This window comes from Eubalaena glacialis, chromosome 7, assembly GCF_028564815.1.
Source record: "Eubalaena glacialis isolate mEubGla1 chromosome 7, mEubGla1.1.hap2.+ XY, whole genome shotgun sequence".
Lineage (NCBI taxonomy): Eukaryota > Metazoa > Chordata > Mammalia > Artiodactyla > Balaenidae > Eubalaena > Eubalaena glacialis.
In genome coordinates, this window is record NC_083722.1 from 109,023,818 (window position 1) to 109,046,106 (window position 22,289).

General features: G+C 51.7%; 1 protein-coding gene across 1 annotated transcript in view; it reads right to left on the bottom strand.

The window, feature by feature from the left end:
* FGD5 (FYVE, RhoGEF and PH domain containing 5) overlaps positions 1-22,289 on the bottom strand; it is a 115,046-nt gene that overhangs the window by 8,062 nt on the left and 84,695 nt on the right. Inside the window, exons 9-18 of the mRNA XM_061197318.1 lie at positions 21,045-21,095; positions 20,402-20,460; positions 13,321-13,392; positions 11,633-11,701; positions 8,020-8,103; positions 6,439-6,518; positions 4,127-4,226; positions 3,675-3,812; positions 2,518-2,647; positions 1,644-1,774 (exon numbers count right to left, since the gene is read on the bottom strand). Of these exons, the coding sequence (XP_061053301.1) occupies positions 1,644-1,774; positions 2,518-2,647; positions 3,675-3,812; positions 4,127-4,226; positions 6,439-6,518; positions 8,020-8,103; positions 11,633-11,701; positions 13,321-13,392; positions 20,402-20,460; positions 21,045-21,095 (914 nt within the window). The remainder of the gene's footprint in view (positions 1-1,643; positions 1,775-2,517; positions 2,648-3,674; positions 3,813-4,126; positions 4,227-6,438; positions 6,519-8,019; positions 8,104-11,632; positions 11,702-13,320; positions 13,393-20,401; positions 20,461-21,044; positions 21,096-22,289) is intronic.

Consider the following 22,289-nt stretch of genomic DNA (forward strand, 5'->3'; position numbering starts at 1 on the left):
ACAACCAGCCGGGTGTTTTGAGAAGTACCAGGAAAGGAACCTGCCCCTCTCCGGGTCCCAGGACTCCTAACACCAGACTCGACTTCTCTCCCCACACTTGACCTGCTGGAGCAGCTCCCAGAGTGAGAAAGGCAGAATGGACAGAACACGTCAGGGAAACCGACTCTGCGATCTCCCTCCCTGACAGATGCTCCAGGGGCAGCATTCCTGCAGACCTTCCCATGGGAAGCAGATCTCCCTGCCGAGGTGGAGCTCCTGGGGGAAGAGGAGAGGGGCGGAGGGAGACGGGCGCCCATTTCTTCTGGGGCTGCTGCAGAGCCCACGGTGAAGTCTTCGCTGAATAACAAAAAGGTTGTCACTTCGGGCAAAAACTGCCAACCTGGCTGGGGCAGATCCACACAGCACCAGGATCATAGTGCCCTGATGCCCACAGAGTGAGAATGGTTCTCGAACTCTGCACCCACAGAACACTCAGGTTCTATGAGCTCAGCTCATGCAGACACCACAGTGGGAGTGAGAGGGTGATCTTTTCTCAATCTGTGGAAAGGGACTAGTTAAATAAATGATGAGACAGCCACAAGATGTAAGAAGTGTGAGATTTATGTGTATGAACTACTGTGAAATAATGATATCGAAGATAAATTAACTGGAAGAAATGTACAGAGGACCCAGTATATCATCTTTCGGGTAAAAAAAAGGATCTATGATCGTCTATCTTTATTATGTATATGCACAAAAATTTCTGGAAGGGTCCATAAGAAACCTGATGGTGGTTACCTTTGAGGGGTGGGACTGAAGGAGTCTGGGGAGGGAGAGAAACTCACTTTTGATCATATAGTCTTTTGTGTTGTGAAAAAATTTTTACCACATATGTGTTATTTACAAGATTTTTAAAATGCAAAAGGAATTAAGTTAATGGACAGAACTGTACTCATTTAAAATTCGCATCCCTAACACTTTTTTAAGCCCTTACCACCTGCTACTCAATAATGAATATTAATGAAAAAACTTGGAAACAGCTGATCACTCTTCTTTTGACAGCATGTATATTCATGGCACACATTTGTTTGTGGTTGTGATTAGAATACAGACATGTAATCTGGTCCTGTTTCCAGAATGGAATTGAGTTTAGCTAATTCTGAGGTTTCCTGCAAAGAGCCCCACGACCTTTAGGAGGCTCACCACCTGAGTCCGTGTGGGACCCCCAGGGTGAGAGAATGGTGCAATGCTCGGGGGCGGGGGCGGGGGCAGGGGGCAGGGTAGGGCTGACGTGGGAGACCTGAGCCAAGACGAACGGCTTTAGACCCAAGTGCCCGGGCGATCTGTGCAGTAACCCTGGGGACTAGGTCTAGGCTGGGGGGAGAGGTGCAGAGAAGGATGGGAGAGATGTCTCCTAGCACCACCTACAACCACTTGGGCTCCTGTCCTCTGCCACCAACAGGTGTCTTCTCGGTCACCCAGGAGACGGGCCTGTGCTTCAGGGCTGCCTTTGTTAGCGTGAGTCAGGACGCCTCCCATTAGGGATCGTCTTTGTCCTGAAGAGCCTGGTCCGGCTTGGGCGGGGGTCCGTCCCTGTCCACTGAGAAGGACCGGGAAACTTCTAAATCCGCAGCCTCCCACGCAGGTAGCCCCACCTGCCTTACCTCGGTCAGTGCCGAAGGGACTTTCTTCTGCTTCTTGAAGGCTGAGGGGTTGATGCTCTGAAAGACGGACGAGAAGGCGCTACTCGAGAAGCGGGCAGAGGACAGGGGGAAGCTCATGCTCACCGGCCGCCCTGCAGCAAGACAAGCGCCGGAAGGGAGGTGAGCGTCCACGCGGAAGGGCACGGAAGCCACGTGTCTGTAAAATCTGAGCTCCCGTCCCTCCCGAGATGGGACCCAGCTTCACTGGGGCGGTTCAGTGTGACCAGAAAGACGGGCACAGCCCCCTCTGCTAACACAAAGGCGGGGCTGGGGGCAGGCCTTCCCTGAGTGCTGGCTAGCCCCTCTTCTCTGAGTCTCCATGAGGCTGGGCTGTCCTCCCGATGGCCTCAGGTGGCCCCGGAGGGTGGGGGAGGGAGAGTTTGGTTTTAGGCCCAGGATCCACCTGCTTTCCTTCCAGCTGACCCTGCTCTGCCGAAGCCTGTCCCCTGCGCACGGGCTCTCACGGGCCAGCTCAGCTGCCTCGGGCTCCTTTACTGGAGGACCCTCAGCCCCTCCGCGACCACGATGCCTCTGCTCTCCATCTCGTCATCCTTATTGCAAAAAGGCCCCACGGAACACAGGCCTGCAGAGAGGGCCGCTACGCAGAGCAGACGTGAGCGCCGGCCAACCGTCCTCGCCACAGACGTGTGGACCCAGCGTTTCCCAAACTTAGCTGTCCGTGGAACCCTTCTTCTGGGTGCACCTATGCACTTTCTACAGAACCAACGTTTGGGGAAATGGTTTCCTCCTTGAGGGCTGCTTTTGTTCAGAGCCTCCCCAGGAAGGTGGTTGGGAGAAGCCACGTGGGGAAGAAAGGGAGGGCGGTCCCCGGTACCTCTCATCAGGCCTGGGATGTCCCCGCCCCTCTTCTTCAGCTCCCCGTAGCAGCCGTCACACACCTTGGCCATGCGGTCCTTGAGGTACTTCAGAGGGTACTTGTTCCTTGAGCAGTTCCGGCAGACGATCTGGTGGGGGTGTCAGACGTGTCAGAGGGTCTCACCCCCCCAGCACGCGCACAGCGACGTGTCCGCGCCCCCTGCCCGCTCGCCCCCACCTCCTCCGGGGCCCCGTGCTCTGAGCACAGTAATTATGTTTCTGTGCAGGTGCTTATCTGTTTTTCTTTTCTAAAAATTGAGATATAAGGGATACGTAACATTATTTTAGTTTCAGGTGTACAACGTAATGATTCAATATACATATATACAATGGGCCCTCCATGTCTGTGGGTTCCACATCCACGGATTCAACCAACTGTGGATCAAAAACATTAAAAATATTCCAGAAAGTTTCAAAAGCAAAATGTGAATTTGCCGTGTGCTGGCCACTGTCTACACGGAATTCATGCTGTATTTATAACTATTCACATAGCATTTACATTGTATTAGGCATTATAAGCGATCTAGAGATGACAAAGTATACAGGAGGATGTGTGTAGGTTATATGCAACTACTACATCATTTTTCATAAGGGGCTTGAGCATCCTCGGATTTTGGTATCCACGGGGATCCTAGGATCCAGAACCAATGCCCTGTGGATATCAAGGGAGACTGTATGCTGAAATGATCACCACAATGTCCAGTTAGCATCCATCTACCACATACAGTTACAATTTTCTTTTCTTGTCATGAGAACTTTTAAGATCGACTCTCTTAGCAACTTTCAAATATACACTACACTTTTGCTAACTATCATCGCCATGCTGTAAGCTGATCTGTTTTTCTGATGAGCCCGTGCCCTTAACCGTGACAGGATGCTTTTCATCCCAGGATAACCACCACATCCGCTACGACTTCCTTTTGAGAGCTTGCTGGTGTAGTGGGATGGGCCTGGGATCTGGAGTCCTGGTGGGAGGGTACCAGTAAAAGGGGAATTAACTTCACAGGGTTGGTGTGAGCATGCCCCACTCTGGGCCCGACACGCAGCAGCTGCTGGACGCCCCCCGGTCCCCACCCGACGCCGCCCCCACGCCCACAGCCCCCGACGGGGACTCACCTTGCCACAGGCGTGGCAGTGGTGGCGTCTCAGGGTGAGGGAGAAGTCACAGCCGCAGTTCATGCACATCATCACGTGTGTGACAGGCACTAGGGTCGGGGGCCTCTCCCCCAGGCTGACCCCCAGCCTCTCCCGTATCTGGAGCAGCGGAATTGGGCAAGCAGCGGGGTCAGGAGACCAGCTGGATGGGCGCCCCCCTACCCCGTACGGGGTGTGTACGTGTGTGGGCGGGGTGGACTCCACTTCTACAGGCTCCCCTGCAACCCCCAGGGAGCTGACCTCGGTTACAAACAGAGCCGTAGGTGCCAGGCTCTGGGCTGCAGTGATGACCCTGAGCCGGGCGAGGGGAGGACCCAGGGCCCTGACGGAAGGAGAGGTGAGGCCTCGTGGGTGTGCAGGGGCCCCAGGGAAACCCAGGTCTGTGAGACGGGCGCCCCAGAAACCCCGCTCACCTCCACGCTATGCTGGAAGGCAGCCAGGGCCTGGGCCTTGTAGTCCTCAGGGAGGGCTCTGCTCAGACAGCTGTGCCACTCGTCCCTCTCTGCACAGGAGCTGTGGGCACGAGCTGGAGTGAGCGAGGGGCGCACAAGGGCTCTGCCTTCCGCCCTCTGGGGGCGGACCACGTCCTGGTGGCCCCCGCCCCTCCCTGACGCCGGAGCCTCTCTCCCCCATGCCCGAAACCCCACTGGCCAGCCCGGCCACCCGCCAGACAGGCCAAGGCTTGCACTGCGGCACCTCTGCTTCCGAGCAGGCAGCCCCAAACGTTACTTGTCTTCGGGCTCTGCCTGTAACAAGGGAACATCCAACACTGCTCCTCTAACTCCCAGGGCTGTTGTAGGGACCAAATGACACGTGTGGTGTGGAGGACTCTGTCGAGGACACAGCACCGTGCAAAAGCAAGGGGTCCCACACTTTAGGGGGGCAGGTTGGCAGGGGGGCTGAGGGCCGGGTACCACTGGGAGGGTGGGTGGATAAATGCTGGCAACGGTCACCGTCCCACTCTCTCCATCTTCCTCCTCAGTTTCCCACACAACTTCCCACTCACTCATCCAAAACGCAGACTTCCCATTCCCGCTCCGAGCCTGGCAGGGTCTCCTGAGTGGTGAGAGCCACACCTGGCCTGAGCTGCCCCAGAGCAGCTTCAGGGTGGAAATTCTCACAGAGCCCCCTAGATGTCATTCCCACCCCGTACTAAGTGTGCAGACTCAAACCAGAAGAAGGGACCAGTATGGCCTGGGAGGGAGGGTGGTGGGCAGCCAGATGCCACGTCCCTAAAAGGAGATGTATGAGTCCCCTGGAAGCTTCAGCGTGAAGTATCTGGGGCTAGCGGGAAGGTGACCGGCCTGACAGTGGCAGTGGCTCCTTGAGCAGTGCCTCTGCCTAGGAGAGATGGGCAACCCCACCTGAAGGGCTGAGCGTGGCCGGTCACTACCCTCACTTCACGGTTGGGCAAAAGGAAACCATACCCTGGGCCTCCTCATGCCCCTGATTTTACCTAGAGATAAGGAGAGGAGAGGCCATGGAATTCCACCCAGGTATCACCTCCTCCAGGAAGCCTTCCCTCACTTCCCCAGACGGAGGGGTCACTCCTTAGAATTTCCAAGGCTACTTCTACTCCCTCAGGCAGTAGACAGTAGTGGAGAAGTGCTCTGGCTCACACAGTCCTGCGTTTGAACACCAGTTCTGCCTCACATGGATGTGGAACCCCTCTCTAGGCCTCAACTCCCTGCACATGGGAGGAGCTGCAGGCCCCACCTCCAAGGGTGGTGCTGAGGGTCCGAGGAGGCGCCTGACACTTGGCAGGTGCCCAGTGCATGTCACCTTTGTCATCACTACTATTACAGCAGTTACGCTCTGCTAGGTCATAACTTTCCAACTCGTAAAGTGGGCTCTTCTGAGCAAATCAAGGCTTAGACAGTTTGTGTCCTCAGCACAGGACTGGGCACTGAGGATGGGAAAGCGCATCTATGAGAGAGCGTGTGCGTCAGGCCGGACGTCCCAACCCACACCCAGAACCACGCCCACAAGGGGACCTGCTGCCGCCCGGGTCACACGCTGGCTGGGAGGGAAGACACCCCAACCTGGGCAACTCTGTACCCCTACTGTGCCCAGAGAGGCCCCTGGCAGGAGCCCCCGCTCCCTGGTTTCTGAGCCCCACCCCCCCGCTTGACCTGGCCTTGCCCTGAAAGAGGGAGGGGGGAGCTCTTTCTCTGCCAGAAGCCAGCGAGGAGGGGTCCCCGGGGCAGAGCTCGAGGGCCTAAAGAAAACAGCCATCTCTGATAGAAAAGCCTTACCCCCAAACAGGGAAAGTAAAATGATGAATGCTCACTCCTTATTTTTCTCTCACTCTCCAGACCTGGAAGCCTAAACACAGACCATTTTGTGAACTAAGGTGCACCATGCACTTTTCACTGGCTGTAACTTTTCTTACTGCTGCAAAGACCCAATAATCCTTAGGGTTTTACAACGATGAGATATTTTTATATTTAAGCAACGGGCTCTGGAAACCCCTGAGATTCTATGTAAAGTATTATGTGTATGCTCATTTTTTTTTCTGGGGAGAGAAGTCATAGTTTTACCAGATTCTCCAAGAGGTCTGTGATCCAAAAAAGGACAAGAAATAATGAAAAGACAAAAGTCCTTTACCCAAAAGGATACCAAAATAAAAATGACAACACTTCCAGCATCTGCTATTCCAAATGTTCCCACCAGCAAAATCCTGCCCCTTCTGCCCCAGACCCTCCCTCCTTTCCCCTCCTCCTACCTTGCAGACAGGGTCAGGCAGGACTCGGAAGTCTCGATCTTCAGGGCATAGGGCACTTTCTCCATCACAGGGCGGCTGACCTGGAAACCAAGAGCGGCCCCTCAGGATGGGGGCGGGAGGGGTCCTGCCACTGCCCCACTCTGAGCCTGAGTTTCCTCATTGTAAAGGGCAAAACTTTCTCACGTGGAAGATGGGGGGTGTGTGTTTGTGTGTGTGTTTGTGTGTGTGCATGCACGCACGGTGAGGGCTCGGCTGCCGACTCCAACTCTGTGGCCACCTGCCCACACCCAGGAAGGCTACAAGCATCCCTCTTAGAACCCATCGTTCTGGACAAGTACCTGTCCAGTGGCCACCCTCCCTCATGGCCTCTGTCACAGACTCCTGAGCGGAAGCTTTGGTTCAAAAAGGGAAGCCGCCTCCCAGCTGAACGAGGTGTTTCCCTTCCCCTTCTCCAGGTTAGGAGCCTCAGGAGCGGGACAGCCCCTGCAGGGCCCCTACAGCTCTTTCTCCCTCCCGTCCCTCCGCCCTCCCAAACGACAGCCCGCACCCAGTTCCCCCACTTGAGTGCTCCCCTCTCTGACCCTGCCCCCACGCTGGGCTAGAATTAACTTCCTAAATCTTCCTGCTCATTGAGAATCCCCATCAGCTCCCAACCAGCCCTGTATTCCGGACCCAAGTTACAGCAAGTGAGGTCACAGCTGTGTCGCCTTCCCTTCTCTCCAAGCTCACCCATGAGAATGTCCAGCTGGGCTGGCATCTCTCTCACATTTAAGAAATACCTGCCACTTGAATAGGTATTTGCACTCCCATGTACATTATTCACAGCAGCCAAAAGGTGTAGGCAACCCAAGTGTCCATGGATGGATGATGGGTACACAAAGTGTGGTCTACACATACGATGGAGTATTATTCAGCCTCAAAAAGGAAGGAGATTCTGACACTTGCTACCACATGGATGAGACTTGAGAACATTATGCTCAGTGAAGTAAGCCAGTCACAAAAGGACAAATATCGCATATGATTCCACTTATATGAGGTCCCTAGAGTAGCTAAATTCATAGAGACAGAGAGTAGAATGGTGGCTCCCAGCGCCTAGCAGAGGGGGGATGGGGAATTAGTGTTTAATGGGGACAGAGCTTCACATTGGAAAGATGAAAAGAGTTCTGGGGTGGATAGTGGATGGTGGCAGTGGCAGTACAACAACGTGAATGTACTTGATGCTGTCAAATTGTATACTTAAAAATGGTTAAAATGGTAAATTTATATTATGCATATTTTACCACAATTGAAAAAAACACCTGCTTGTTTCCTCCCTCCAAGCCTTTCCTTATGCATTTCCCTCCTCCTAGGACCCCCTTCCTTCTCTCCCTTCCCTATTTGTCCAAATATTATCCACTCTAAGTGACTCACCTCCTCCTCCCAGGAGGCCTCCCTCACCCTCACTCCCCCTGGACTACCTACAACAGAATCCTGCTGTAACTCACAACCCAGGCTCCCTCACCTCCGCTGGTCTGTGAGCTCCACAAGCAGGGCTGTGTCTCCGCCTCCCCTGGGGTTTCCCCGCCCACCCCAGGTATCTACCTTCATGCTGGCCACCGCCAATGCGTTCTTCAGCCGGTACTTCCCATCCTTCTGGGGATACGTGTACAGGAGCACATCACTCATCTGGGGAGAGGGGAACCCCATCAGACGTGTCTTGGCCCCAGAAGGCTGTGCTGGGTGTGTCCTGGAGCATCACTGAGCAGAGGCATCTTGCATTCCCCGTGACCCACAAAGGAGAGCAAAACCGCTCTGGGCTGAAACGGGACACCCTTCCCCGCAATTCCACTCTGACATAGACACCCAGGAGGAACAAATGCAGATAGATGCCCACAAAAAGTCAGGTATGGGAATGTTCCTAGAGGCTTATTCATTACAGCCTCAAAGGAAAACAACCCAAACGTCCATCAACAGGCGACTAGACACAGAAACTGTGGTTCATCCACACCTCACAGCTACACAGTAACCACAGAGCAGACAGATACATGCCTGATGACAGGGCTCAACCTCCAACACATGCCAGGGAAAGAAGCCAGACTCTGGAGTACACGCTGCTTCACAACATTTATATGAAGCTCCAGAGCAGGCAAAACTAATCTATACTGATGGAAACAAGGCCAGTGGTTGCCTGGGGTGGGGGTGGGGGAAGGTGCCTGACAAGCGGCACAGGGGAACTTTCTGGGGGCTGGATATGTTCTGTACCTTGACCCAGGTGGTGGTCACACGATGATATACAATTGTCAACACATACTAACACGTACACTTAAAACTGATGCATTTAACTCTATATAAATTAAGCCTCAGGGACTTCCCTGGTGGTCCAGTGGTAAAGAATCCACCTTCCAATGCAGGGGACACAGGTTCAACCCCTGTTTGGGGAACTAAGATCCCACATGCCGTGGGGCAACTAAGCCCGCGCGCCACAACTACTGAGCCCACGCGCCTCAACTAGAGAGAAGCCCGCACAACTAGAGAGAAGCCTGCGCACCGCAACGGAAGATCACGCATGCCGCAGCAAAGATCCCACGTGTCGCAACTAAGACCCAACACAGCCAAAAATAAAAATAAATAAATAAAATATTAAAAATTAATTAATTAAGCCTCTACCAAGCAAAGTTAAGGAAGGAAGGGAGGGAAGGGGGAAGCTCCTTGGGGACAGGGAGCTGGTGTGTTCTATTCACCGCTGTACCTCCAGCAACGTAGTAGGTGCTCAATTAATATTTGTTGAATGAACAACTGAAGCTTCCTGCCCCGAAGCAGGGCAGAGGTGAGGAAACATAAGGAAAGTCACTTCTCCTCCGGAGAGAGTGTTTCTGTTTGGCTAAAAGTTTACAGCTTGAAGAGCCGACGCCACGCTCTGGGTGGGGCTGTGGGCCGTCAGTCCTGACCCTGCTCTGCAGCAGCTCTGTGACTATGGACAAGCCGTTGCCCTCTCTGAGCCTCAGCCTCCTCACCTGCCAAGCGGGGGACATCCCCACCCCCACATCACTATAATCATTGAGAGTGGCCCCCAGTGAGCCCCTATGCGTGGGAGCCAAGGCAGACTAGGGGTGTCCTGAGGATAGAACAGGACAAGGCATCTCGGGGTCTGAAATGGAGCAAGAACTCAGGATTTACACTCCTCTTCCTGCAGACAGAGTCTGCTGAGGGGACAGAATGGGTGAGTTTTCCTGCCACCAGCTCTCCTGGCGCTTCTGGCCAGGGCGGTGCGGGAGACCCAGCCTGGGCACTGAGCTGCTGTGTAACCTCAGCAAACCCTTCCTCTCTGTGGGCCTCACTGTCTAAACAGAGTTGGAATAGACCAGGGCTGGCAATTTTTTTCGTAAAGGGCCAGATAGTAAAAATTTCAGTTTTTGTGGGCCAGATGGTCTCTGTTGCAACTGCTCAACTCAGCTGCTACAGCCTAAAAGCAGCCACCGACAATCATAAAAGAATGCGTGAGGCTGCGTTCCAATAGACCTTTCTGAACAAAACAGGCAGCAGGCCGACCCCTGGGTCAGAGGAACCTTCAAAGCCCCTTCCGGCTCTGTTCTTCTAACACTGACAAGAACTACTGGCCATTCCACATGCACTCCCGGGCAGGCCAGGTGCTGGGCTAAGCCCCCGGAATGATCTCAATTCATCCCCCAGCAATTCCCTCCGGCAGCTGCTGTTATTATCATCCCCATTTCACAGAGGGAGAAACCGAGGCACAGACTGGCTAGACAACCTCCCAGGATCACAAAGCTCATCAGTGGCAGAGCCAGGGTCACGAGTAAATGAGGGTGCCTCCAAGTGTGTGCAGGGTAGTGTGTTGGTGGTGGCCACACCCTGCCCACCCTGGGGAACCCGCCTGTGTCACTACCACAGCAGTTCCAGCCTTCCTGTGGCTGCCCCTCGAGCCCCTGCTGCCATGGCAACGCCACGAGCACCCAGGGCTCTATGAGTGGTCCAGGACCACGCTGCCTGCCTTGCACTGCAGCACCAGCCAGCCAGAGGGAGGGGTTCTCACGGGAGGTGACAGGTGGCTGCGAGGAGGGAACAGAGGGAGAAGAGCCTCTAAGCTCGGCGCCCCTTGTGCTCTATGAGGAGCGGAGCGACCCACTGAGGCCAGGCTGGGGCCTCGGGACACGTGCCACAGAGGTTCCCCAAACCCTGATGGGCAGCCGCAGACGTGCCGCTTCGGTCAGGCTCAGGATTCCCCTGCTCAGGACCATGAGCCCTCTCTGGAATTCAGTCCCCAAGTGGCAGAGGGTCTATCTGAGGCCTGGTGTAGACCCAGCTCGTGAATGGAAGACCCCATCTGCAGCCAATGACTCCACGAGACTCACAGAGCTCCTCCAGACACACCACGCTCCTCCCGCCGCTACGTTTGCTTATGCTGTTCCCGCTCCTCCAATGCCCTTCCTTTGTCGGCCTGGTCCTACACACTGACTCAGAGCCTCTCTCCTTTTACTTTGCACACGATTTTAACAAAGTGTAAGGAGGCTGTTAGGGCAGCCACAACTGCCAGTAACAAGAGATGACAGCTAACGGCAAAGGAGCAGAGAGAAAAATTACATCCAGCAGAGAGAAGAACTTAAAAGGCAAAACAACTTGCGGGGCAAGGGGGGGCCGGGTCTCAGGACTGGGACAAAGAGCTGCTTGTAGCTCAGTAGCCACTGAGGTTGATGTTACTATACCCCAGGCCTGGAGATTCCCTGGTGTTCCAGACTGTGGCGGTAAATCATCAAAAATGTTATGTATATCCCATCCTGTGCACAGTGGAGAAAGGGCTGGGCTCGGGTCAGAACCCTGGTTCCCTTCTGGGCCTCTGCCACCGACCTGCGGGGAGATCCGGCCAAGCCAACCCTCCTTTCTGGATCTCAGTTTTCTCGCTTGTTAGATAAGGCAGTTGAACAGCTATTCTCGGTTTAAGAACTTCTTGCTTTTAGGATGGGCACCTAGGTAATTAAATTTTGGCAACATTCCCCTCAAAATCATTCAAGTAATACATGAGGGATGGGTTGTAAAGCCCTCAGCTTTCTGGAAAGCTCGGCTATTCAGAATGATCCTCACCCTAAGGATTAGGCTCTGGTCTAGTCTCCCCTTTGCTTCCAGCTGTCCTTGAGTACTGCCCCAGAACACTTTACAGAACTTGACAGTCTTGGGGCCTGGATGGGGGCCAGGTACTTACCAGAAACAGGTGTCGGGGGCGTCTGTTTTTCCCTGTTACTTTCATCAGTGTTCCTTCCTTCAGAAACTCCTGTGGGGAGAGAAGCAGACCTCCGTGGTCAGGCTGACACCCCCCTATGTCCTGGAGAAGGATGGGGGGAGGCCCTTTAGTGGGAAACAAATTACGGAGCCTCCCAGAGTACCAGAGAGCAACTCGTGGGAGAATTCCCAGCTTAGGAGACGTGCTCCGTGTTTGGTGGAGCAGCTCTGGGGACAGGCACCTGGCCTTTCAGGAGCATCCACCTTGAATTACACCAACCCCAGACACCGTTCTGGCCACAGAGTGGTCCAAACAATGACTCGCTTGCTGGTTTGCTACCACAAGGGGTCCAATCGGAACAGAGCCTTTGAAAGTTTGCTAAAACGGCTGAAGACCTGTGAACAGTTGCTACAGCCCCCTCAATTCTGGAGGATACAAACAGATGTTTAATAAATATTCACTAAACTGATGACGCGGGCCAAAACATTAGGTGTGATTTTACACCTAAGTGCAATCTCTCATTCCTTTGTTCCTTGTCCTTCATGGACTGGAATAGGTAATAAACACATTTTTGACTATTCTTGAGCTGAGTTTTATGTTTTCCATTTGGAAGCTTAAAAGTTGGTAAATTTGTCTCTTAAAAAATGTTATTTCGGGGCTTCCCTGGTAGTGCAGTGGTTGAGAATCCGCCTGCCAATGCAGGGGACACGGGTTCGAGCCCTGGTCTGGGAAGATCCCACATGCCGCGGAGCAACTAGGCCCGTGAGCCACAACTACTGAGCCTGCGCATCTGGAGCCTGTGCTCCGCAACAGGAGAGGCCGCGATAGTGAGAGGCCTGCGCACCGCGATGAAGAGTGGCCCCCGCTCGCCGCAACTGGAGAGAGCCCTTGCACAGAAACGAAGACCCAACGCAGCCAACAATAAATAAATAAATAAATAAATTTATTTATTTAAAAAAAAAAAAAGTTATTTCTAAATTTATTTCTTTCTTTTTGGCTGCGTTGGGTCTTCATGGCTGTGCGTGGGCTTTCTCTAGTTCCGGCGAGCGGGGGCTACTCTTCGTTGCGGTGCACGGGCTTCTCACTGCGGTGGTTTCTCTTGTTGCAGAGCACGGACTCTAGGTGCGAGGGCTTCAGTAGTTGCAGCACGCGGGCTCAGTAGTTGTGGCTCGCGGACTCTAGAGTGCAGGCTCAGTAGTTGTGGCGCACAGGCTTAGTTGCTCCGTGGCACGTGGCATCTTCCCAGACCCGGGCTTGAACCCGTGTCCCCTGCATTGGCAGGCGGATTCTTAACCACTGCGCCACCAGGGGAATCCCCAAAAATGTTACTTTTAAAATGCTTTGTTGGGGTTCCTGAGAGATGGTTTCCCTGATTTCCCAGCAACTGGACTAAACTAAGAATACTGGTGTCTCTTTTTCTCAGAGGGACACGGAACCCAAATGGCACTGTTTCTTTAAAGGCCCTGAAAGCGGAAATCCCCAGGGGAGGCAGCTGGGGGGCCTGGGGAGCCCAGCAGAGCCCTTGCCCTCCCCCCACCCTCCTGGGTGAACGGCACCTGCAGCCAGGCCTGCCTGGGGCCAGCCCAGCTGAACAATGGGGCTTATCAAGGCCTCGCCCGCCTGCCGGGCTGCCCCCTGCCCTTGCCCTTGGCAGCAGTGGTGGCACTCACCCTTCCTGGCTGGAGGAGATCCCCTTGGCCCCGAACGCTGTGCTCAATGTGGACCAGCTTCTGTAGGTTTTCCTGCGGGCAGGAGCAGGGCGAGGGGGAGATGGTCAGGACGCCTCATCTCCTCTGTAAGGAGTGGCATTGTTTCCACTTCAAAGGAGGAAATGCAGCCCAGAAGGGACTTGCTCCCAATCTGACCTCCTGTCAGTGGCAGGACCAGGAGTTGAGCCTGGGTCTGCAGGATGCCACCTGTGTGGACTGCCTACAAGCAGGCTAGTCTCTCTGGGCCTGGGGTCTTGACACTGCCATCTTTCTGCACGCCATAGAGATGGTCACGTGGCCTCGCTGTGCCGTCCGATACCCGTTTGTCTCCCGGCCTCTGCTCCTACTCTAGCCTGTGTCCCCCGTAACGCCTGGAGCATCCGGACCTCAACAACCCAGAGGTGACAGATGCCCAAGGCCGGACTGGCTCTGTGGGCTTGCGCCCTTGGTGGGGGATGCGGGGCAGGGCCTGAGAGAGAATAACCAAAAAACCGTAGCACCTGTGAAGGAAATGCTCCGTGCTCCCTCAAGAAAAACAAGTGTGCCGGGAGCTCCCTGTCGGTCCCTCACTGGGAATCCACAATACGTAAGGTGACATGCCCCCCAGGCCTATGCACAGCATCCCGTAAAATTAGAAATGACAAGCACCTAACCCATGGGGCACACGCCCCTTAACCTTTTGCAGGGTTGTTTCTAAAGTCAATGAACAAGGTGAAAATTGTGTGTAGAGAAAATGTCTTGAATTTCAGGCCTTGACACTGTCCCCAGTTTAGGGCATAAAATCCTACCCATTAGAAATGTACATAAGTTGTTCCACTTCCGCTTATCATGTAGGAGCTGCTAGGAAACCATGCCCCCAACCTAACAGGGAGAAAAAACCATATCATCTGCAAAAGCATAACTCTTCTTATGCCTATGGGAGAGGTGGGGTCCCAAGGCCACCGGGTGAACTGAGTCCCAAAGACGGACCACAGCCCCACCATGGAAACACAAGAGGAACGAGCTATTCTGCCTTTGGCAACACATGGGGAGGAGGTGGTCGGCATAAAGAAGGTGAGAAGAAAGCAGCTAAAATGTTAATAGATTCTTAAAGGTCAGGTGTGGGCTGGTGGGACAATTCAGAATAACAGGGAGCCCCAGACACAAGGGACATCTGCAGTCACTTGCAAGCTCTTTTCCAGGAGTTTCTGCCAGGTACTTACAAGGAACACTGGGGCCAGAGAGAACCCCCTCTTGGTGGTGAAGGCAAGCAGGCTACCACTGGGGGCTGGAACAACACCCTGCCCACTTCCACAGGCCCCTCTCTGGTACAAAACCCTTCAGCCACTGGGGGAGGTGGGGCAACCCTCCCACTCCCAGAGCCCAGGCAAAGAGCCGCCCACTGCTTCTGGGGAAAGGGCAGAAGCAAAAGATATCTGTTCCAAGAAGAGGTGGGTAACCTCTCAGGCCCAGGATCGTGCACCAACACAAAGCAGAAACCTGTCAAAGACCTGCCACAGACACACAGCAGAGTTTTGCCACCATGCAGAGGAGGGGCAGGAATGCTGAGAGAGCCTGGCTCACAGGCCCTACTTAAGACTGAGGCTTGTCCAGGAGAGCTGTGACCTATGAGCCTAGCACTGAGTAACAGGAAACAGTGGTCTACCCCTGAGAAGGGGCAAGAACAAAGAGATCTCCGAAGGTGGAGCAGGAACATGAGAAAAACTCTCCAGCACCTCAGGCCCAACAAACAGCATCAGGTAACGGCAGCCCCCTTCTGGAGGAGCATGAAGTCTGTGGGGCTCTGAAGGCGAGGATGGTGACAACAAAACCTAAACCCAGCTCAACTACTGACTGGATTGATGCAACTCCCACCCTCGACATGAATGGCATGAGTAAAAATGAAGCATGTCCACTTCTGGAGCTAGACACTATTTCCCCCAGTCTCTACAGTTCTTCTACACATAATGTCTGGTATTCGATTAAACATTATGGGAAACACAAAAAACAAGAACAAACCCCAACTCATTTTCAAGAGATAAAGCATTCAAGAAAACCAGAATGTGAGGTGACACAGATGTTGGAGCCATCAGACAGGGACATTAGAATAACTATGATTAATATGTTAAAGGAGCTAGTGGAAAAGGTAGACAGCATGCATGAACAGATGGAAATGTGAAAAATAAGAAATGTGGTATCAGAAATGAAGAATTCCTTTTACAGGCTTAACAGCAAACTGAACACAGCTGAGGAAAGAATGAATGAACTTGGGAGATAGGTAAGTTGAGATTCACCAAACTGAAACACAAAGAGAAAATAGAGTGGGGGTGGGGAGGAAGAACAGAGCATCCAAGAGAATTTTCCAAAATTGATGAACAACAACAAATCACAGGTCCAGGAAGTTTAAGAATCACAACAGGATAAATGCCACACCCCTCCAAAACACACATACTTAGATATCGTAGTCAAACTTCTAAAAGTCGAATGTAAAGAGAAGATCTTGAAGGCAGCTAGTAAAAAAGGGACACATTGCATAAAGAGGATAAATATAAACATTGCAGCAGATTTCTTATCAGAAACTAGGCAGGCCATAAGACAGTGGCATGGCATCTTTAAAGTTCTGAAAGAAAATATTGGTCAACCCAGATTTCTATACCCAGGAAAAATATTTTCCAAGAAGGAAGGTAAACTGATCAATTAAATAAATGGATGTTAGATGGCAGGAGCCAGGTTTCTCCCTGTTGGAGTGGAAATTTACAGATAAGCCAGGGAAGGAGGCGGGAATGATCCGTTTGGTAAGAATTAGAGTTGAAGACATCAGTAAGAACTCACATCTAGCTTAATACAGGTGGTTATATATAGAAATAGCTATAGATATGAGTATATACACAGGTTGGTATATACACATGTATTACTTTGCTCTATAGCTAAGAGAATCTAGAAGAAATGATACCCCAATAGCGATGAGCAAACCTGGTGCCCAGATCTTGGTTTCTAATACCATTATCCAATTAAAGGACCAAGTCTCCTTGGAGAAATAGCTGATTCTAGAACTGGGGCAGGAAATATACAACATGAACCTGGAGCATCTTGTAGTGCCAGAAAGTAAGGAAGTGCTCAAAAAATAAATAAACAAAATAAAAATCCCCACCCAAACCCACATCGATGGGGGTATGTGAAAGGGGCACAGGAACCAACTGGCCAGGCTCTCATTGGCCAAAGCTGGAACAATTAGAGAAATAAAATAAAGTAGATGGGATTAGAACTCAAACATAAAATAAATATCTGTGAATTCTTACTGATATAAATAATTTACTTACAATTAGTGAATACATTAATAAATGAGGGAGAAGAGACAAATCTCCCTTGCAGAAGAATTCCAAATAATTTAGGTAGATACCCTGCTCTCAAGGAGAGGGAGCATAGTTCCCCATTCCTTAAATGTGGGCTGTGCATAGTGACTTTCCTCCAAAGAGTACGGACAGGGCAGGTGGGGCTGGAACTTTACATGGAGAAATCCGACAAACACAACCTTGGCCAGGTGATCACGGTCAACATCAACAGTCATACAACAGGTTGCCAGTATGTACCCTTCATATGATATGATGAGAGTAGTACCTTCTGTGATCTTCTTCCCCCTAAACTACAAACCTAGTGTAATCATGAGAAAAACATCAGACAAATCCCAGCAGAGGGCATCCTACATTATAATTGATTGGTATTCTTCAAAACTGTCAAAGTTATCAAAAACAAAGAAAGCCTGAGAAACTGTCACAGTCAAGAGGAGCCTAAGGAAACATGACATCTAAAAGTGATGCGATAAATATCTAAAAATCTTGTATGTTCTGGTATAATGTTGTAAGTCATAATTCTAGTTATTACTTTAAAATGTATATCTCAGAAATAACTAAATTTCCTTGTCAATTGCATTATTATGTACTTTCATCAAATCTTTAACCATGGTCATTTTTAAGTCTTTTGTCATTTACAGACAGTTCTGGGTGTACTCTGATGCTTTCACAAAAATGTTCCTATAAAAGGGTTTCATCTTCAAGGAATTCATGGAAAAGACTCTGACAAGTACAGGTTTCTGGTAACTGACTGTACTGCTGAACTGAATGAATAAGCATTTTCAGAACTCTAATGGAAAACTGATGAATTCATAAAAGTGCTAACAAAAGATCAAGACGAAAAAAAATTAATTACATGGGAATGAGTGAACTGATGAGGATGATTATAATTTTTGTGACTTTCTGTTTGAATAAAAAAAAAATCCCACAAGGACTCAGAGGCAAAAAGTATACAAATCAATTTTCACTGCAAAGTAAAGGAGCTGTTACAGTCGAGGATTACTGGACTGAATGTCAATATTATGACATAGTATGAGTGTGTTTCGTGTTTGGTAATTGCAATCATTGTTGCTTTTGTTGTGGTCATCCATTTACAATGCTTGGTGTCAGTTTATTTATCTCTTGTAAAAATAAAATACAGTGTGTGCGTGAAAAAAAAACAAAAAACAAAACAAACAAACAAAAAAAATAAAAATAAAAGTGATGCGATATCCTGGATGAGAACCTGGAGAAAACATTAGGCAAAAATTAAGGAAATCTGAATGAACTACGGTCTTTAGTTAATAATACTACATCAATACTGGTTCTTTACTGTAACAAATGTACCATGCTAATATAAGATGTTTGTAACAGGAGAAACTGTGGCATGCATGCGAACTTTCTGTATAATCTTCTCAATGTTTTCTATACATTTAAAATTGTTCCCGAAAAAGCTCTATTCAGAAAGCAGAATGGTGGTAGCCACGGGCTGGGGAGAGGTGGGGATGGTGGTGTTTCAGACTGTGTGTTGGATGGTATGTGGGTCCCATTTTGGATTGGCGGGGTGGTGGGATCTGGCTTTTGCTAGAAACCATACCTCCAGCTATGACCTGTGTGAGGAACTGTGGTAATGGTTTGATGTGAGCATAAACCCCAAACGAACGCCGCCCTCCTCCAAGTAGCCTTCGCTGGTCCTCACAACCAATAAGTACTTTCCAGATTCTACTGAAGGCCATCTGGATTCACGGAAGACTCTGCAAAAAGGGGTTCTGGCACCATCAAACATATTTTAATAGGATCACTCTGGCTGCCAGATGGAGAATGGAATGGCAGAGCTGGGAGGTGATGAGGCCTGAGCTGGGGGGTGGCGAGGGAGAGGCAGAACCCCAGTCCATCTTTCAGGAACACTCACAGCCACTGAGCTCTGCGTCGGGGTTGGGTTATCTGGACCTGCCCGTCCACGGCTCAGGCAGAGTCCTAGCCCAATCCCAGCAGGCGTGAGGTGGAGGCCACTAGTCCAGAGCAGGCCTGGTGCAGTGTCCGCAGGCAGCTGGAGAGACAACAGCCAGCCTGCATCTTGGCGTAGCATCAAGCCTGGCCCTTGGAGAAAGCCAGGAGGGCGTTTGGCCGTGGGCTACTCCAGTTCCTCCTCCAGGCAGGGGCTGTGTGCAGGAGCTCGCCACAGGAGGGAAGACACAGCCCTTCCTGACCTAGTTTTTCCTTTTGGAAGCAGAGGCATATCCCTCCTAAAGGGAAGTGTACGCAGCCCAGCCCATCTGCTGCTACGTCATGACAGGGCGCCGACTCCTAAGCACCTCTGTTTTTTGGCTACATTGAGGGAAATCTCAACGTACAAAATGCCAAAATGACAAAGAGCAGGGAGCCCACGGACACCGGAGGGGGGGCCTGATGACAACAGCGTGTCTGACCCACTGGATTTCGCACCCAGCTGGCTTCAGCCTCCACACTTGCACACGTCTCCACCAGCCACCTTGACTTCTCCCCTCAGACTCTTTTCCGACCGCGCCTACGCTGTTCCCATCTTCCAGCCATGCTGGGTGACCCTCTGAACTCTGACATGTCCGGCACTTTCCCATCTCCATGCCTGTGCCCAGGCCAGGCCCTCTTCCTGGACCACCCTTGCTCCCTCTGCCTTCATGGCACATGCACAGTCCTCCCTGTGTGGGCTCCTCCTGTATCATTGCTTCTCAGTGATCTCCCCGCTGGAGAGATGAATCCCTTCTCTGAAACTTGTAGCACTTTCTCTCTCTCCCTCACAATGTTTATCACGGTTCTCCATGTCCACGTATTTACTGCTCCACTAAGCTGTGATTTCCTCAAGGGCTGGGATTCATGTCTTAGCTCTGCATCTCCAGACCCCAATACAAGACCTGACATACAGCAGGGGTCCAAGAGACGTTATTTCCTTTCCCCTATTTCTATCTGCTGATGACTCATTATAAGGATGCTCTGCATTCCTGCCACAGCAAAGCTGAGCAACAGCTCGGCATACATACCACCGTCACTCCCACCTCTGCCTGTGGAAGACATCACTAACCGATCACTGAACTCTTTCCCACTGGTCTAGGACTTGGCCTCAGAATCGTTCTTAACACACAGCTCTAGCATATTTACTGCTTAGAGGAGCAGAAAACCACTGGAACAGAGTTGGGAGGTGGGATAAAACTGGCCATCCTGGACAGAAACGCAGTAAGCATCTGATCAGTATCTCCCAAATGCAGAGTTATACACTGTCAGAACCAGGCGTGCGCTTAGAGCTCACACGTTCTCGTGGATGAACGGCTCTCAAACTTTTGTGGGCCATTCACTTGGGGTGCTTGTTAAAAATGCCTATCTCTGAACCCTATCCCAGAAGTTCCAACTGGGAAGACCTAAGGCGTGCCTAGGAATCTGTAGTTTACAGACCACTCCAGGTGCTAACGCAAATGTTCTCAGACCACAGTCTGGGCACTACTTATCAGGTCTGTGCAAGTCTGCAGCCTCCCTCACTATTCAAATAAATGGTGAACTGGAGACCCAGAGAGGGACACACAGTACCTGAGGTCACACAGCAAATGTCAGGGCCAGAACCCACGGCTCTTTGCAAGATCCCACGAAATAAATGGTTGCCTGCACCCCCCACCAAGAAGTGGGGTATCACAAGGCAGACCTGTGCAGGGTGGAGGGGCTCCTGGAACCTGCACCCAACGGAAGCTGCCCAGGGCTGGACTTACCCCTTGCTCCATGCTGTCATTGGCGCGGTCTGTGACCTTGGAGATGAGGGTCAGCGCACCTACAGAAAGAAGCAGAGCCGAGCGCTGGGCCTCCTGGGGCGGGCCGGGTTAGCTGCCACCTCCTCCCCTCTCCCCACGCAGGTCCCCCTGCAGGGCCTTGTGTATGGGTGGCACCAATTCTTCCCATGGCCGGGTCAGGTCACTGGCCCAATCCCAGCTTGGCCACTACCGCCTAAGTGACCTTGACAGTCACGTGACCACCCCGTGCCTCAGTTTCCTTGGCTGTAACTAGAATATGTTAAAATAGGGACCGCCCCGGCAGGTCGTATGCAGGGACAGTCACACAGAACTGGGAGGAAACAGGGAGTCTGGGTGAGATTTTTAGACCTGGCACCACCTCCTATCACTGAATTCTAGCACCCCCTTCTCCTCCTCTGACTGGATGTCAGCCCATCCCAGGGAGTCCCCATGGTTGAGGTGAAGGGGAGTCACTCGGCAGCCCCGGAGGCCTCACGTCCCCTGCACACCCAGCTGGTGGGAGGGGGCTGTGTTGTGTGCCTGGGATCTGGTGTAGAGTCCAGAGTTGGGGAGAGGGACCAAAACAGGAACGTATCCCCTTCCTCTGGGTTCACACTGGACTTACCCTGCGTGTTATCGTACTCAGCCGAGTCCGGGCAAAGGTTATTCAAATAGTCTGCAGACAGAACAAGAGCCAGCAGTCAGTTTGCCCTGGTGAGGCCAGCCCGTCGTGTCCACAACAGGAGCCCCTCCGTCTCCAGAGATGGAATGAGACTTCCAGAAGAATGAGGTGCCCACCCTCTCTTCTGTTAGTCCCTCACAAGAACACACTGGCACAAAACTGGGCCCCCAGAATCACCACCAGCATCACGCCCACCACCGCTAGTCATTCATTCACTCATTCCACAAATATCTATTCAGCACCTGCTGTGTGCCTGGCACTGTGCTATGCCAAAGAAGCACACAGTCGGCTGGGGGAGACAGATGTGACCACCAACATGGTAGAGTGGGATGTGTCAGACCCTTAACACATTTACACCCGTAAGGCTCGACACGGGCTGGTCTTCCTCCAGCTACCTCTCCATGCCTCTCGTTTAGTGGGGCAATGTAGGCATTCTTGCTACTTCTTGAACATGCCAAGCTTGCTCAGACCCCAGGGCCTTTGCACTTACTATTTCCTCCACCTGGTACTCTCTTCTTCCAGATCTTCATATCGCTCATGTCCTCACTTCACTGATATCTCTGTTCAATGTTACCTCCTCAGACAGGTCTTCCCTGAGGGATGGATCTCATACAGCATCCCTGTTCCCCTGAATGTCCTTAATCTGCTTTATTTTTCTGTAAAGCTCTTATCATGGACATATTATACTTTTATTTCCTTATTTGTTTGTTCGAGTATAAGCTCCATAGCATCACAGAGTTTGTTTAATTCACTTCTACCTTTCCAGCATCTAGCACAGAGCCTGGTACATAGTAGGTGCTTAATAAATACTGGTTGAATTAGATGAATAAATCCTCCATCTCCTGGCCCTAATGTCTTTTCTTACAGCCTGGTTGGTCCCTGGAGTTACACACCTATCTCTATGTGTGTAGTTCCATCTTCCCCACCAGAGCACCAGCTCTCTGTCCATTTAGAAGGCAGTTGCTCAGGACAGAGGTAAGGGTGTTTCTGGCAGGCAGAGGTAGGGGAGGGGATGACATTCCCGGGGGAAGTTTGTACAGAAGGAAGAAACGAGGACCTGGGGCAGAGCCCCAAGAATCACTGACATTTACGGGGCCGTGGAGAGTGGCCAGCAGAGATGGAGAGGGAGCGGTTAGAGGGGTCAGAGGGAGGCAGGGAGAGAGTATACCACAGAAGCCCCGGGAGGAA